Source organism: Ischnura elegans, chromosome 2 (assembly GCF_921293095.1).
Source record: "Ischnura elegans chromosome 2, ioIscEleg1.1, whole genome shotgun sequence".
In the NCBI taxonomy this organism is placed as follows: domain Eukaryota; kingdom Metazoa; phylum Arthropoda; class Insecta; order Odonata; family Coenagrionidae; genus Ischnura; species Ischnura elegans.
The window spans coordinates 42425999-42444508 of NC_060247.1; the positions used below are offsets into that span (position 1 = coordinate 42425999).

The 18510-nt window shown below is 38.0% G+C and overlaps 1 protein-coding gene across 1 annotated transcript in view; it reads left to right on the forward strand.

The window, feature by feature from the left end:
• The window catches only part of LOC124153653, a 99772-nt gene extending 89108 nt beyond the window's left edge, over positions 1–10664 (forward strand). The window contains exon 4 of the mRNA XM_046526947.1: positions 6726–10664. Within this exon, the coding sequence (XP_046382903.1) occupies positions 6726–7137 (412 nt within the window). The 3' untranslated portion in view covers positions 7138–10664. The remainder of the gene's footprint in view (positions 1–6725) is intronic.
• Positions 10665–18510: the final 7846 nt, after the last annotated feature.

Here is an 18510-nt window from a genome sequence, read left to right on the forward strand (position 1 = left end):
CTACTATCTATCTATAAGAATATATTATTTTTTAAATTTCAGATTCCTTTTTAGCAGAAAATATGTGGCATCCATGTTTTTAAAAATACTTAACCAATCCTAGCGTTGATATCCCCCCTAAAGATTTAACCTATATACGCTGGTACTACACATAGCACTAAAGCAGGGATCGGGCAACCTCTAAAATATCTCCGCATCCGTCAGGAGGTGAACCCGGGAGGTGGGACAATCACAGCAACAGGATCCCCTTATCTGCCTGCCCTATATAGCCTGTAGTCAGTGAAAGAAGAAACTGAAAGTCACCACCGCTCGACTAATAAGGCGATGGAATGAAATCTGAAGGGCGTAAAAATGACAAATTGCGGCATTTTCTGGGGGCACCCTCACTAAAAAAAAGTCCGATAGTTTCTTCTTCTTTCGTTTTGATGCTTGTTTTCTGATACTAACTGAGAAGAAACAGTAGGAGGCCGCAAATTTTGTGAAAAAATATGAATTTAAAGCCCTCACATTCTCTTTTTCCCAAACTCATGGGATAAGTAATCAAATCGGTGCGCCGTCAAGCAGTGGATCTGTCAAGATAATTGCTGCCCTCTCATTTGCCCACATATAATCGTGATGTGTGAGCCAAATCAAATTTCAATGCACACTTAACTCCTGGTTTCAACGGAAAACATAAAAAAATTCTTTTTCTACTCTCCGAAAGGTGGAAGCTCACAGATTGAAAAATATTATCCAAAAAGATATCTACTTTGGAAAGCGAATCGGTGCGAAGGAATCGAAAAAGAGAAGAAAGGAATACACAGGGTAGACCATGCAATAGAAAATGTAGATTTGATTCGAGTAAACTACTTTTATCGGCCGACGAGCATACATTTATGAAAATTACTTTAGATTCTTCTTTTACCGCGGCATTTTGCCTTGGGTATTCACTGATGAGAATATTTCATCACATCTAACAACACGTGATCGTTCCCTCTTCTTTCGTTTTGATGCTTGTTTTCTGATATTGACTGAGAACAAACTGAAGGAGTCAATACATTTTGTGAACAAACATGCGGTAAATTTTCCTCGTAATGCAGACGCTAAGGGGAAATTACCAGTTTTAACTTTCCTTATGAAATTTACGACAATTCCTGAGCCTGTATCCATTTTATAAACAAACTACGGTGATCTTTGTTATTTTAAACAATCTGCTATTATACGCATCAGTTTCACCTATAGTCAATTTTAAGCATGAACCCTCAAATTTGAACTAAGTAGTCATTCGGCTAGATATCATTTGTTCAATTATTAATCTATTATCATTGTTACATAATGGCTATCGTTTTATTGAAGGCCTAGATCTTTTGGAGCTAAGTTCAACAGCATGGGGCAGCTATAATGTAATTACTGCGTGAAACCCACTGGAACTGGTCTCATTGGGTCATATATACTTTCGAAAAAGACTCCTCAGAGGAAAAAGAAAGTATGCAATACATATGACCATATATCAGCTGCTTCAGCGACCAACAAAGTTTGAGGGCTAAGAAAAAGGTACGGGAAACTATAATAGCATTGAGGTTTTTTGTTGACAGAAAATTGTTTTAATGCCCATAATTGACAGGAGTGCAATGTAATTAAGTAATAGCTCAAAAAAAACTTTACCGGCTCATACAGCGAGAAAATTTCAGAGAAAAATGATTCGTCCACAAAAAAATGAATTGAGGCATAAAATTACGTTGTATTCGGCAACAGCATATGAGAACTGCTCTTAAAATTTTATTAGTCTGCGGAAAAGCTGATGTGAGGGAAATAAGAGCTCACTTACAAATTACCGCATAATTTTATAAGAATGAATAATTCGCTTCAAAGAGGGCGTCACTTGTACAAGGATTTGGCCTTAATAGTACACACGTGTCTCCCTAATGAGGAGTCAAAGAGGATACCCAAAATGTAACTGAAACAGGCTCCTTATGGGGTAATGAATGAGACCTGCCCGCTTATATGGGATCGCGTACCGTTTAATTGCAGTCATAACGTTTCCGATGCCCGAAAAAAAATAATTACAAATACAATGAGAGCTTCATTTTACCAACAGTATGAACACTGTGATTCTAAACTTCAATATACACGTGCATCAAAAACTAATGGAAAAATTGCACGCATTTTCATTTAAGCATTCTACCGGTTACGGTAGGTTTACATGGGACATAACGCAAATTACCCCATGTTCCCTCTTCCTAATTTGAAATACCTTCATAACTTAACATTGAGGTAGATTTCATAACAACCTAAAATTACACATAACTACTGCTTTGATTTGATTTAATACAACCAATCTAGCGTTAGAGAAAACCATTGAGACAATTGAAGTCAAAGAGCACATTATCCCCATTAAAGGTTACTAATTTCAAAGCATTTTTTCGCAACTAGATTGATTAAAGAAACCCAATATCATAGTCTATACAATTCCAATCCTCACGTAGGCAGCTAACTAGTGTGCTTTCTTGAGATTTAGGATCTTTTGGTATTAAAACTAACGCGCATTGACTTTACTAATTCATTGCTCGGAAATAGGTATTTTATAGCCTAAAAAGCATAGAACCACACCCAGTAAGGATATATCTACTAATGTCCTTAGTAATCATTTCCCTCAAAGAGGATGGTGGTGAGCAAAGCTGATGAAGCGCAGAGCTCGGGACAAAAGTTGGAAGGGGAATACTTCAACAACAATAAAGGATAGCTTATGCACCTGTTAAAAGGACAAAGAAAAAATTTGCACCGGGATATTTCAGCTCGTGATAAATTGCAACTCGTAAGAGACCTAAATAAAAATATACAGAGAAAAGTGATTGGAGCGGCCGAATACTTGTGGAATAAAATTATCTCCAACAACCAATTGAACTTTGCAAAAAGTTTTTAAGCGATTCAAAAATATTTTGTATATTGAGTGTAGTTAAAGAGTTAAATTTACTTTTGGATAAAGATATTGTGAGCCTAATATTTTAGGGAAACGTGGGAAAATGCGGGAGTGAAGCCTAAATCATAGCAGCACACGAGAGAAAACGAAAAAATATCGATTACAGCCAAGCGCGGCAGTACCTATCTCACGAACTTTCCCGTGACAGGCACGTAGGAGACAAATCTGAGAGCTGAAAGGAGAGGATGATCGTATTTCGCGGAAATACGAAGTCATGATTCGGCTCCGCGAAGCGCGCTGGCATCAGAGCAGACAAGGGTGCCTTTCAATCGAGTGCGACACTTAGGGAAGGTTTATAAAATATTCTTTGGCACGATCCTACTTTTCGGATCTCACAGAGTGATATATTGCATTCTTGTCAAGTTAGAAGTAGATGGCAATTTTGACATCCAAGCTAACCTGCACGTGGGCTCACAAAAAAAACAGGAATGTACGTGATATGATTCGTTCGGATTGCGATTCTTATTTTGCGAACTATGATAATATCGCTTTGAATTAGGATTACACCCGAAAACGGAAAAATTCTACCAAATACCCCCAGATATTATGATGATTTTTTCTAGAAAAAAATGCTTACCTGAATATTTATGCGGCCAATACATCAAGAGGAAAGCAAAACGCATGCTCTACTAATATGAAAATTAGGAATTACAAATATCATCATCCTCTGCCCACACGAACCAACGAAAATTAAACTAAACCCTTCAGCCATCGCATGCACAAGAATTCAAATGTCCATGAACGAAAGATGTTATTAAAAAACTTTATCACATACCACTGCTTTTCACTCTTCTGGGCTAACGATAGGGATGAAGAGATAGTTCTCAGCCAATTTAGGTCCTTTATAGCCATATCAATGAAGAAAATGAATTCATTATGGTTCCAATACACAATTAGTACGCAGAGATACACAACTAGTTGGTCGGAGACTCGATGGTAAGTCATCATTGCTGGATATCATCGAAGCTCGGTTAGCATTATTTTTGAAAGATCTTCCTCTGAGCAAATTTTTTTGGACGAAGTGCTTCTAATCTTCTCTTATAAGTTACCTCTCCAAACTTCTCGATCCCAAACACATCAGAGATCGTTTCAAATGGGCGTCATAATAAAACAAGAAATGGCACCGCTAATGAAAATAAAACATATTCCAACTCTCTCACAAGGGCTGATTAAGGGAGAGGACGGCCGCCTCCGGTTAGTATTTTTTGGAAAATTTGATAAGATGGTAATTTTTAAGGTGGGTCTCCAATGTGAGTTTTTATTTCACCAGCTCAATAAAAAATGAAAGAAAATAATTTATGAGTATTTAAAGCAACTTGTCGACTCATGGTAGACACATAATTGCAGCGAAGTAATGCACACCACCAAAGCGCCATGGTAAATTACGACTACCTTCCCTCAAAACAACGACCTTAATCCGCCCCTATTCTCTGCGGAAATAAGTTCAATTTAACATTATTGCATTGAAAATTAAACAGAGATATTTTAAAACACACAACCCCATTCCCCATTAGTAGATATACTGTCATTATACCGTGAAGATGAAATATAGAACTTAACCACTCAAACTCTACATATGCCCACAGCTATAAATACTCTTCAAGGAGTTTCCTCTTCCCTCACTACAATACTTGGACAATTACTATTCTGTTCCAATATTGCCCCGTTATTTCCACTAATAGATATTTCTGGATGAACAGTTAAAAGGCAAATTTTGAGTCCATTGAGTGACTTCACCCAATTCTCTCAGGACAACTAGACCAAGCATAGAAAATTCGCCTGAAGTGACGTCAAAAAGATTGCGAAATGAAGATTCATATTTTCATTCTGTGCTAAAGAGAAGTGTGGCTACCAACGGTAAATTTATAAACGGTGATATTTATTATGGCGTTCGACATTCGAATATTCCCAGCACTACCCACATGAAAAATCCTACGAATCGATAAGCAATTACAACAATGTTTTTAAATTTCCTTGCATTTTCTCCAAAGGAAGAAAATATTGGCTCTAAAACATCACCAGGGAAATATTAATTTATCATCCCGGGATTCGATCCCCGATCCCCTAAATCTGAATCCCTGAGGACCGTATTCCAATAAAACCATTTTTTGCTAATCGTGGGCTTAATGACCCATCTTTGTCGTTAGTTCCTTTAATTTTCGTTAGTCACAGTGATAGCTGACGTTCGAGGGAAAGAAGGGAACATGGAAATGAAGAGAAAAAGGGAATAAGTAAGAACAACGCCTCAGGGCTGTTTTTTAGGGAAGGGGGGGATCATAACTTTCCACGGAACTTTTGTGGTATGCAACATCTGTAAGCGATAAGGCGCCTGCATTGCGAAGACATGAGGCTTTTACATATTCGTCAGTTATGTTTAAACATTGTTAAGCTGGTGAAGTAAAAACTTTCCTTGAACATCACTAGCTATGCTATTTTTCCTGAAATTACGGGATTTTTCAACATTGTTCACTCAAAATAGGCAATTGCTCTTCTGTCCCAATATTTTTCCGTTATTTAACTGAATAGCTTTTTTCGAGATTAACAGTTAAAGGCAAATTCCGTCTTGAGTCCTTAATCCGCCACTGCTATGCTGTTTGGAAAAAAGCCCTAAGCAGTCCGCATCTGCCACCCGATAGAAAACCATACAAATCACATAAGTGCAAAATAAGGAAAAAAAAAAACTCTTAAGCATGATTATAAGCACTTTGCGTGCTATGGGCGTAATATTACGCCACGTGAAATCCTTCGATTTTCGCCACGGGCGTAATATTAGGCCATCCGGCTTTTAGAAAATCGTAGTTTTATACTTTTTTAACAAAGTAGTAAACCTCTAATTAACCAAGAAAAAAAAATCAAAAGCAAACTTCATTCTTTAAAATGAGACCAAACACCTATTCCTCGCATCAAAAGTTGGTTGTTAAGAAATAGCACAAAAGTACAGAAAATAGCCAGCACTGCAGCATGGGTGCAGTGCTGGCTATTAGCATAACATATGCCACACGGGTGGAGCAAGGGCGTGCGAGATCATAAAATAGGTAGCCTTGACCTCGAGTTAACGTGATAACTACCAAGGGAAAAAATAGCTTAAAAAATGTATGTATTGACTTAACTCGAATGACACTTTTCTGACATGCCACGCAACAAAAACAAATTACACGGTAGGCCTTACCGCGTTTTTTAGAATGCATTCATTTTATATTCATTTAGTAAGCGAAAAACTGTTAAATTTAAACTAATTAATATGGACAATACAAAAATGTCTATCACATTAACAGAGAGGTTTTCCATATCGATTGCCAAATTCTAACGACACGTATCTCAAAAATAGCAACTTTTCAGGGTATAAAAAAAGATTTTTTTGGTTGTGCATAATTTCAATTGAAATTAAAAACCAGAAATACATAAAACTGAAAAAGAAGCATATATTTGCAAACAAAGTTGTTTTTTGCTTGAATTTAATTTTTTATTAACAGTATTTTTATTAGCAGTATTAATTCAGACCGGCCAAATTTTGAGATACGCGTTGATCGAACTTAGCCATCGATACGCGTATAACAGTATAAAAATATATTTTAATTTTATAAAATGAAGTTTAACTTTGGACTTCGATTCTGAACTTTGCCCAACTTACTTGGGTGGGCCTGGGTCCACCCCTAGCGCCGCCACTGCAACACTGGGGTACAGATCTATAGTGCTAGGGTCAACACGGTAACTGTTAAGGAAACGGAACTGATATATGTCCTCCAATCTCTCTCTCTCTGCGCAGGTTCTACGGCGCAATGAAGCAGCAGGTGCAAATGCAGGACGACGAGGACTCGAGCGGCGGTTCGGCGACGGAAGAGGGCGGCGCGGCGGTGACCCGGGAGCCAATGGGTGCCCCACCGGAAGGGGGCGGGTCGAGCGCGGAGGACCGCGTGAGGATGCGCCGGCAGCTGGAGCGGCTATCCGCCGTCCTGCCCACGAGGGCCCTCAGGGCCTTCGACGAGGCCCTGCTCTCCAAGTCGCCCAAGGAAAGCTACGAGCTGCACGGTGCGCCACCGCGCAGCGCCTCCAGGGCCAAGGCCGTGAACCAAGGGGCCAGGTGGTTTGGGGGCCTTTTCTCGTGGGCCTCGGCCCCGGGAACCAACGCGGGAAAAACCGAAGAGAAGAAGACTCAGCCGCTCAAAGTGACCGTTTAGTAAAGGCCTCCTCGATCTGGAATACCATTTCGATAGGGCAAAATCGCAAAATCACAGAGAAAGACACCCAAAATATATATCACCCATTTTTTCCGGCACGAAGAGTAAACCCAAGATCTACTCGTAGTCGCATTGAGATCCTGTTGCAAAAGCGGGCAGGAAGTCCCCGAATTCGGCTGCAAGTCACACAAAAACACAACAGAGAAACTAACCACTTTAGTCAGCATTTACAGGACAACCATGACGTACTCATGACCCTGACATTTTAAGTTAGATGAAAATGTGGTTAGGAAGTCCTCTAGGAAAGGAAAGCACTCCTAAGCAATCATCCTTTTTCTTCCATGAGAAGTAACAATCTACATTCATTCATCATTACATCTACTATCAATCATTACATCCATAACCTTAGTACATCATTTCATCCTTACCCATCTGTCTCTAAGTCCATTATTGCATTAAAGGTTAACGTCAACTGTCAATCGGTACATACACCTCTATACACATTCATCTAAATTCATTTTACATTAACAATGATAAAGTCCCTACAAGAATTCCTAATGTTGCTCAACAAATAGGAAATTCTAATTATGGAAAAATTATTACCCAAAGCAGGTTAAAAGCCAGATTGTATCAGGACTTATCATTTACGAGGAGGTGCAATAATAAGAGGGTACAACTGTGTTGTAAATAAAATGAAGGTCTTTTCATCTCATAGATATTCAGAAACATTAGACTTATAACTAGTTAAGAGATATTAAATATTAACTAATCCATTGATTGCTAAAGCTGAAGTTATCCTATGTAAATATATTCACCACAGTGGTATACTAATCAACTATAGCAAAAAATACATGATGGGATGAGCAGGAGTTGAACATGAAGGATAGGGGAATAATATTTTAGTTTTAATACCATGAACTGTTTATAGTATTAAATTTGTTGGATGATTTTATAATAAAGTAGTGCCTACCACAAACTCATCAATACATTATCCGGGATCTACTTAGCAAGAAATTCAGCACAAGCCATACATTAATTCATGGCACTCTAATGAAATTTTCTGTTAGTAATTTCAAAACTCTTGGTGAACTGAAAAACTACAGTCTACTCACAGTTTGAAATCCCAATTCTTTCTAACAATAATTCCAGTCGTTTTAAGCACTTTTAAGCACGACTCCAAAATTGATTTATTCCTCCTGCATTCACAACTCCAGAAAACTCCTCTTGATTCATTTCTGAATGAGCCAGATATAGGTATGTACCAAAATTTATCCTCCCAAAGGTTTCCCATGCCAGATGTGAAGATCAGCCATGACCACTTCGAATGAAAAATCTGGTGACATAAATAAAAGGAAATTAATGGACTCACCTACAAAACTTATACAATCATCCATTAAGATAGGTAACCTCATGAAAAACTGTTCACTATTCCCTCAATAATGAGAAGAATTAGTGCCAACAATATTGCACAAGACTTTCTTCTTTTACTTTCTTTATCCATGCTAGTCATTATTGTTTCTCAACTTCTTACAAGATAAATTCAGGCTTCATCCATTACTCCTCACCTCAAAGTACAAATTTCACTACACACTTCATCATCAATTCCACTCAGTTTATTTTATATTTCACTATGTTCAGGTTCTAAAACTCTAAATGAATAATAAAAATATATCTTAATGATATCAATTGGTAATAGGTAGTCTTGATGCTCTATTAACGGACAGACAAGAACCAATTTCTAAAATGAGCTAATACGATCTGCCAAATGTGAAAGAAATTTTCCAGAATGCTGAGATACAAATAAACCATTTCCCATGATTATGTCCCATGCACCTTATTAGCAGTTGACAATAGTCATGAAAACTAAGGCAAATAGCAACTTTATCCAAACCTATAAAGACTACATTTTGAAATGTCCCTAAAACCAGACAGCAGTATTTTTTTCTGGTTTCACTCATTCACTTTGGTGCTTCATTATGATATTTGATCTTAGAACATACAACAAAAAAATCTTTCTCCAGGTAGAAACATCCATTGTGTTCTTCAAAATCATAATTAAAATAAAGGAATGTAAAGATTCCTGTCTCCTTGTGAAATGGCTCTTTTCCAATACATTAGGAAAGACCAGACAAGCATAGAAGGTTCAACATAAATTACAAGCCTCAAGGTAAATTTTGGTTATTCTTTGCTCATTCAGCGTCAATGCAACAACCCTGTTTTGTTCATAAATCTCATCATGCATGTCATCGATCTTCTGAGAAGGATTACTCTGAATAAACTATTAAGGTATCATGAACTTCATTTATTCACCATTCACATTCATGGAGTGATCATGCTTTTGCAAGCTAACTCTTCTACGCCATATTTAAGGGAGATGAGATTTTTTAATATAATCTGCTGGTGACTAAAACTTAGTGAAAATACTAACTACCCTTCACACACAACATATATACCTTATCATTGTACATAGCCATAAAAATATGATAAGGGTATGCAGAGGCAGCTGTGTATGTAAATAAGTGAGATTACGTAAGTAATGGAGGAGGTTAATAATTTCAATACACTGGCAATTGAAAAATAGTATTGGGAACCATGTCAAAATTATAGACAAAAGGAAAACCTTAAAGGTTCTCTACCTCTGGAATCCAACATCTTATTCATTACCTCATACCCCTTCCTCAATCATTATGGTAATAAAGGAAGATTACCTTTCACATAAAATAAACTGACTGTTAAAAATATTTCAAGGAATATTCACAAGTTCTCCATGTGATGAAATATTTTCTCATCCCGCAAGCCTTAAACAAATGCTTTCTCAAGATAAATAATTGGCTAATATTTGAGAAACTCACAGTCATTACCATGGGAGTTTACAGATTTCTTGATGCATTCAACAAATACACCCATATTTATCAAAGTAGGCCTAATTTGAATGATTACCAAAAAAATCCAGCTCATTCTCAAAAGGAGAAAAAGGATCGCTCAATTACAATCCATTAATCACACCTCGAAGCCTATGGAAAGTCGAAAGGTTAACCTACGATTATGCAAGTGCAGTGAAGCTGTTATTAAGGAGGGTGTAATAGCAAATATTGGAAGGCTAAACTTCATACACTAATTGACATTGACGTCTTTCAACAAGTGAGTTGGAACATAAGATGGATTTCCAGAGTGTTGATATCTGATAGGAGAAGTGCCAAGGATAATCCCATTTATCCAACGGACTTTTTCCAGAACTTGGGAGTATGAATAAGTGGAAATGTGAGACATCAATACAATAAAGAGAAATCGTTAAAAGTTTTTTTCATTTAAGTCATATGCTTGGAAGGTATCAAACGAATGATGTCTACATAAATGTGACTTTGGTAAATGATATCTATTGTCTGGGTACAAGGAAGATTTTACTAACTCATCAAACTTAAATATCCATCCACTAACATAAAGGATCTATTCCATGTAAATATATATTTGTAAAAAGTTTGTATTTTTTGTAATATACATTCCAGAATAAAATGCAATGAAAACTTTATCTCTCCTCCTCATTCTTTACCAATTTGTCAAGTATAATATTGGTAAGTTAAATTTTATACCCAAAAGCGATTGTATCTAAGAGAATGACATATGCAGGATGCAGTTTTCGAATTTCTCCAAAATATGGGTCCAACTTTTTCTAGATTGGGGCCAATATTCAGTTCAAAACAAAATAGATGCAATGGAAGAAGGAAGTTGTAACTAAAAGTCACATTGATTTACCCAGTTAAGTGAGTTGTTTGGATAAATTGAAAAGAGAAAAATCAAACTTGCCAGTACAAATTACCAAATCAGTTAATGTGGTCCCATATATCAGACTAACACACACTATGGCAGCTGACATGGTTCTCAATGTTTGTATTGAATCAAATGACACATGATCAAGAGAAACCGAGAGGAACTCCATATGTATTTATAAATCAGATATTAAAAAACTTTAGTTGTCTTTTCAGTTGTTTACGATTTGTTTCATTTATTTCCTTTTATCTTTTTCTTGATACCCTATTCACAGCTGTCAACGCCACATAGAAATAAACTACATCAACCCTTTTGCTGCTGTGAACCTACTTGGTATGTTTGCATGGCTAACTGCTGTGAGTGTACCTTTACATTCTCCCTGCCATGCGTTCAGCGCTTTCACCGCATGTGACGGGTAGGTTTCTGATGGATGGACAATAGCAAAAGGGTTAAAATGAGATTGAATAGAGCCATACCAATAAATCAAAAAGAATGCCAAGAAATCAGAAAGGGAAAATCATCACCAGCAAGATATGATTCTCCAGTCTCCTCCATGGGTGTCATTTTGGAAAGGCCAGGCTCTGCCTAGACCCCCAACTTAGATGGTAATTGGTCTGAAAAAAGTATGAAACCTACACACTCAAGTACAATGAAAACAAAAAAATGCTGTATTCATAGGCCAATTTAAACAAACAGGCACCCCCTCCCCAGTGGCGCAGCAAGGGGAGGAGTTTTTGGGGAGATATAACTCCCCCCCCCCCCCCAGAGCTCACAGAAATTTTTAAGTTAAATTTATTTTACTTGATTGGATTAATATTACTTATAGAATAGTATAAGGATTAATAATAAATCCCTCAGAAGGCCGTGAAACTCACCATTTTGAACTATTTATCTTAATTTTTTCTGGCAGAGGGCCTCCACACTTACCCTGGTGGGTATGCCAAACCCCCAGACCCCTCAGTATTAGTTGCACCTAAAACCTCCCCTAGCTGTGCCCCTCCCCATTTCACCAGGGATATTTCATAGTCCCTAAACCCCTGGCATGATTGCTTTGTCCCCCTCCCCCCCCCCAACATAGATCTCTAACCTCCGTCCACTGTACATTCTTAACAATTCTAACAACCTTTCATGGGCAACAGGTCTCAACCATCTGACTCAAATTCTGGCCCTGAAAGCATTTGGTTTCTGTCATTTTATTGTACTCAAATTTGAATATTTTTTTACTAATTTTTGGAATCTAATAAACTTTAATCACCAACTTGAATCATTCATTTTTTCTCTGATAATTTTTTTTAAATCTTGTAAGAATTTCTAGCATATATACTGTGTGGGTGATCAGTATTTGAGGTGTGATAGGGTGCCCCCTAGATTCCAGAAAACAGTGCTTAATCATCAGTGGTTTTCTAACCCAAAGAGGCATTGAAAAACCTTCAGGCACCATGACTTGTAAGGAGATAACAACTTTCACATGTTTTTGGGCTAGAGGAGAGCTTCACTCTGGAGGCGACTTGTTCAGTGACTGAATTGTGGCTGAGCCATTGATAATTACTCATTAGTGTAGCCCCTCTGTATTCTGCTATTTTGGCATGCATAATAATTGTTCACATTCTCAAGGTGTTGGGTGTTGTGGCCAGCGATAACCAACCCAAAGGGATCCACAAACCACTTATCATGAGAATAAACAAGCATGGACCAGCACCATGCCCTTTATCAGTTGAAACCCTTCCTTGTCTAGGGTGGATTAAATTTGTTGTTTTGGGTGGGGGTGGTGACTTTCTGTGGCCCCTTGCTGGTATGCAACACCTCTAAGCAATAATGCATATTCTTGAGCAACCGGCTGTTACAGTCCGGCCCGGCGAGAGTTGTCCGATGACAGTTCAAAAGGAGGGGCGGAGAACCCTGCACCAGCACAGTTTTCAGCCAATCGCTGTCCCCCAAATGCACCTCACACCCTCGCCTAGTCATACAACATTTTCAAATGCATATGGAGCACTGAAATAAGCCTGATCCACCAAAACAAGCCCTTTCTTCGAATCGCCAAAACAAGTGATTATTCCTTTGGGTCCTTCAAGTTTGTCATCCTATCTGGCTCCTTTCTTAAGGGAAGCCTTTTGTTTACATGTGAGGTGAGCGTTTCCCTTTCTTACCTGGCAACCTTGCCCCCTATCCCTTTTGCCTGTCATCGGACAACTCTCGGCGGCCGGACTGTAGATATTCTTCAATTATTTTTCATTCTTTTTTTGATGGAAGAAATAATCAAGCATCAGAGGGCCACTGTAATAATTCTCATTTTTTAAATATTTTCCATGAAATATGAAGGGGTGGTTAACCACCTCCCCCACCTTAATACACCCTTGTTCCTTTGCATGTTGCCTTTAACACTAGAAGTGCAGCAGGGTTAAATTACACAGGCCTGCAAAAAAATATTTTTTGAAAATTGTTTGAAATTTGATAACTGATTTTTATGTACTTTCCAGCGCTAATTTCAAAAATGCAATCCATTTTTCCCTATCACGTCAGGTTTTCTCACAAAGTACGGAGTATGTTTGCGTATAGTAACAAACTTTAAGAAATTTTTCACATTTTTTCCAACGTTATAAAATTTTATTTTATTCATATATATCATGTTATAAACTGCATTTCTAGTACACTTCCAATTCTCTTAAAGCTCATAAGTCCATATAATAACGCTTTCGCATTCTGCCGAAGCTTCTCTTACTGCTTGTCCGGCTGTGGACTCGTTGAGGATCATCTGTTTTCATCATCCAGCAGTAGTTCGCTGTCATGTTGACGTTCCATCTTCCTTCATATATTCTTTCCATTCCTTTGATGTCTTGGTGAAATCTTTCGCCCTGCTCTTGACTTACATCACCAAGGTTTGCAGGGAAGTAGTCAAGATGTGAGTTGAGAAAACGAAATTTGATGCTCATGTTACAGCCAAGCTTCTTAAAGTTGTCTAGCATGTCTGCGACGATTGTCTTGTAGTTTGGATCTCTTTTGTTTCCCAGGAAACTAATAACAACTAATTTAAAAGATTTGATGCTGCCTGTCCTTTTCTTCCCATTTTGGCCACACAGTTGGAATCTGTCATTAGTGTTCTAATGTCTGGTCCGACAAAGATGCTTTCCTTTACCCTTACCTCGGATAAACCAAGAAACTGTCCACAAAGATATCTGAAGCACTTCCCTTCTTTTGGCAATGCCTTAACAAATTTTTTCATCAGCCCCAACATAATGTGAAGTGGTGGAAGTAACACCTTTTTGGGATCATCAACATTCTTAATTTAACTTAATCCTCTCAACATTTTTAACCCCTACCTTTTTCTCCAAGGTTCAAGCTTTTTTTATGCATTGTTTCTTTCTGTCTCTTCTTTCATTCATCGAGAAAGTCTCCCATTCACAGAGAAAGCAAGGGAACTTTGTATAGCCACTTTGTTGACCAAGCAGCATTGAAATCACTTTTAAATCACCACAGTGTCCATTTGTGGTCTGAATAGCAGAGTTTGCTTAAAACCGCTTCAAAGTTTAGTAACATTCTTTTAAGTGAACCGAATGTCCAACTGGTATAGAAGCATACCTATTGCCATTGAGTAGAAGTACTGCTTTAAGGCTTCTTTTTGAAGAATCAATAAAAAGTATCTACTCATCATGAGCATATTCTATTTTGAAACGTGTCAGGAACATCACTGCAAAACACCAGGTCATCTTCTTGAGAGAAGAAAGATACAAACTCTTTTTCCCTAAATCGATACCAAGGAAAAGATGTACCCGGAGCCAACATATGGTTATCTTTCAATTTAGATCCTAAAACATCCGCTGACTCTTAAGAAAGGCCTACGTCTCCGACTAAATCGTTCAGTATCATTATGTATATCATCCAAAGAATCTGGAGGCGAGGGTATAAGTAGGTACTTCAGGTCCACGAGGAACAGGGCGAATGGCTAATTGAATGTTAGGGTAAGAAATATACTTTTTGTTTCTCAAATTGAAACCTCGTACGTCGCAATAACAAAAACAGCAGTCTTCACTATGATTTATGGGCTCCCTCCAAACTATTGGTATTCCAAAACGTAAGGACTGCCATTTACCTTGAAACTATTGCCTCAGTTCTTCAACACACACTGAACAAACTTTGTGAGTGGCCCAAGGCTTATCCTGATCGCCTAACTTCATACGAAAGTAGGTGAAATATAATTTTTAAACAAAATCGGAAACATTTCTTGGCTGCATTTTAACGGTATAGTTACCATAAATGTAGCAGAAGTGTGGCCAGTTTAAACATCCTCTGGTAGCCATTGTGTGAGGCGCAGTGAGTCAGCATGCGGAACGGGGAGGGGGGCAAGGACAAATGCTGACATGAAAATACTGCTGGTTTCTCCTAATTACTCTTTGTTTAACGTACATCTTATATAAAAATGGCCAAATAACAGTTTATGGAGATCCTAAAAACAGAAATTCAAACTCACTGGAGTGCTGATGTATGCATAAAAATATCGAAAAAAGCTAAAACTAGATCATCAATTTGTGAAATAACTGTGCGTGATGGAACTTTTTCATTATTTTTCCCGATATCAGCGTTGAAAACACTATAAAAATCACTTATTAAATTTGAAACAATTTTTATGTCGCAGACCTGTGTTATTCCTATCCGTTTTCACGTAAATTTTACACTATTATTTATCAAATCTGGGGTTGGCATTTTTTGAATTTTCATTTTACCCTTGTTTGTAGCTGATCTGTGAGGTGATATATGATTGCAGCAGAAGGGGTCATTTTGACCACTCATGGAATTCCACTATAACAAGCCACAATTTTATCAATATTTCTGACTCAAATCAGCTCACTAAGAAGTAACAAGCATCAGTTAAATCAAGGATGTGAGACAGATACACAACAGGAATGTAAGAGGGTCCATGAGGTCTGGGAAACATGGTTCAGGTTAGTGCTATTTAATCCCTTGATAAGCATTCAGCAATGGCTTCGTGAAATTTCAGCTTAGGGCAAAGAGATTGCTGATCTCATATGCCCTTTATTTTACAAAAAGAGCATTGATATAAATATAATCCCTAATGTAAATACGGGTGAGCATGAAGTAGAGTGATTTTTGGGGAAGGAACTTAATGTAACTACGAATGAAATTGTTTTATACTTATGACTTTTGAATTTTGTCACTACATATGACATTTGTGCAGTGCAGGTGACTCCGTAAAGTTATCACCGTGGCTAGTCCAGGTTTACTTAAATTGTTTCATAAATTTGCATTTGGTGGCAAATATGAAATCAAACTAATTTATCAGATATTTTGAAATAATGAATAGATTTCACTTTGAATAAGCATCCACAAGCAGAAAGAATGTGCAGCTATCAGTAAGTACTGCAAAATCAAGGTAGAGCCTTGACCATGGCTTCTATGGCACACTCCATGGTATTGATGCTTTAGAAGGCATAGATCTATTTTCACAGCATGCAAAACATGATGAAACCATTCTCTCGATTGTGTTTATCTATTCCTGACCACCAAACATAGCTCTTAGCTAATGCCTTTGAACACACTACACCCTGATGAACCCAACATACCTACATAACATTTTGAACACCTCACCTCTGAGTGTATCAGATATGACAACCTGAAGTACTCAAAAATTCATCCATCCATTATCATAAGGGCATAGAGGAGGTCTTTGAAGAAAACTAGAGTAGACTTCGATAACTGTGAGGATTTCCATCCTTGCAGTACAGCATCCCTGACTTCAACAAATACAGAATCCATGATCACCACCACTTGACTTGTAAGACGAGATCCAACTGGTGTCTTCTCCAATGAAAGGATACCAGCTGGTTTAGGTACAGTCATCACAGCATCTTCTGCTGATGCAATGAGAAACTGGCATAAAAAATCTACATTGGCATGCTGTTCACCAGGGCGATTGGTTAATTTGTAATCATAATTATTCAATTGTAATACCCATTGTAACATGTGTGGGCTAAGAACATCTGAAATTTGCTTTCCTCTGCGGGAATATCCATAAGAGAGGTTTGTTTTCAATAACAATGTCGAAGCATTGTTCCACCAGATACATCCTAACCTTTTTTCCTCCAAAAACAATTGATAGGGCCTCCCTAATTTAAACTCCCGTCCAAAGGGCCCTCTCTTCCCACACCAACTTCGCCCCAAGGAGTTCACACAACCTCAACTTATTCTGATAGTATTCTAAGACAGATGGCCTGACTAGTATGGCTTGTATTAAATAAAACCGAGACGAATCTGTGTGGCAATGCACCTATAAGGAAGAAACTAAAATCGGAATTAACCTCTGAAAGAGGATTACAAAAGTTTCCAACAAAATAACCTTCTCGATTATGGAACACGTGGAAGAGAGGGAGCATTTTAAAGGGAGATAATTTCTCCGGACTAAGCTGAATACCATGAACTCCTCTTACAGGGAATAGTCCAGAAAGTCCAGAGCTAATCATTGACATAAAATTTGCATTTGTCCAATTTTACCGTGAATTCCTCATCCCTTAATCTGCCCAACACTAATTTCATACGTGCCCACAAGAAGTCTTTTGATGGTGCATGACACAGTATATCATCAATATATATACACAAACACTACCTCCAAACCTGTAAGGATTGTTTTCATTATGTCTAAAAAAATAGCCGCTGCAGAACACAATCCTGGTGGTAATTATAACATATGAAACAACCCCTTATGTGTACTCAGTGTAAGGATTTTTGGTGATTCCCAATCAACACCTACTAGCAGAAATGCCTCAGATTAGTCAATTTTTGCAAAGAAACTTCCTGCAGACTATTTACTCAGCATTTCATCAGTGGCTAGCAAGGGGAAAATTTGTTGCATGCTTACAGGATTGACAGTGGCACTATAGTCCCCACAAATTCTTATTGAGCCATCCTCCTTTATTGCATTCACAGTTGAGCATAGCCAATTCTGAGTAATTAACTGGCATAAAAATGTTTTCTCTCACCATTTTATCCATCTCCTCACTTACCCCTGTGTGAAGGCGAATGAAACTGGTCTGCTCCTGAATATTGGTTTGGCACCAGGTTTCAGGACAACCTAAGCAGGTGGGTCAGCATAGATTCCCAGGTCAGGGGTACAGATGTCCCTGAATGCCTCCAGCTGCTGCAGTATCTGCAAGCGTGGATTCCGTCAATGGTGATCCCCAAGAGAGGAAACCAGTTCCTTCTTAACAGGGATGACCTTTGCCTGTCATCACCAACAATGGAAGATTCGCACTGTGTGGAGAGAAACACACACTCACACACATTTTTCCCATCACTGTCAACTGTACCTGAGTGCTATAAATAAAGGAGGAAGAATGGTAGATGAGGGCCTCATAAGAGAAAAGGAGATCAAGTTATTAGGGAAGGAAAGAAAAAGAAATACACTATCTCAGAAAAGGTTAGCTGATAGGAGAGCCTCGCTAAAATAATCCCAAGATTGCTAGCCAATTATGATAATGATTTTACAAATGCCACTGCTTCAGAAACAGGATATATTATAGGCCACAATGAATGGATTGACATACGCAGGGAGCTAAGACTAAAAATCTTGCCTTTTTTACTTTTTTATTTGGATGC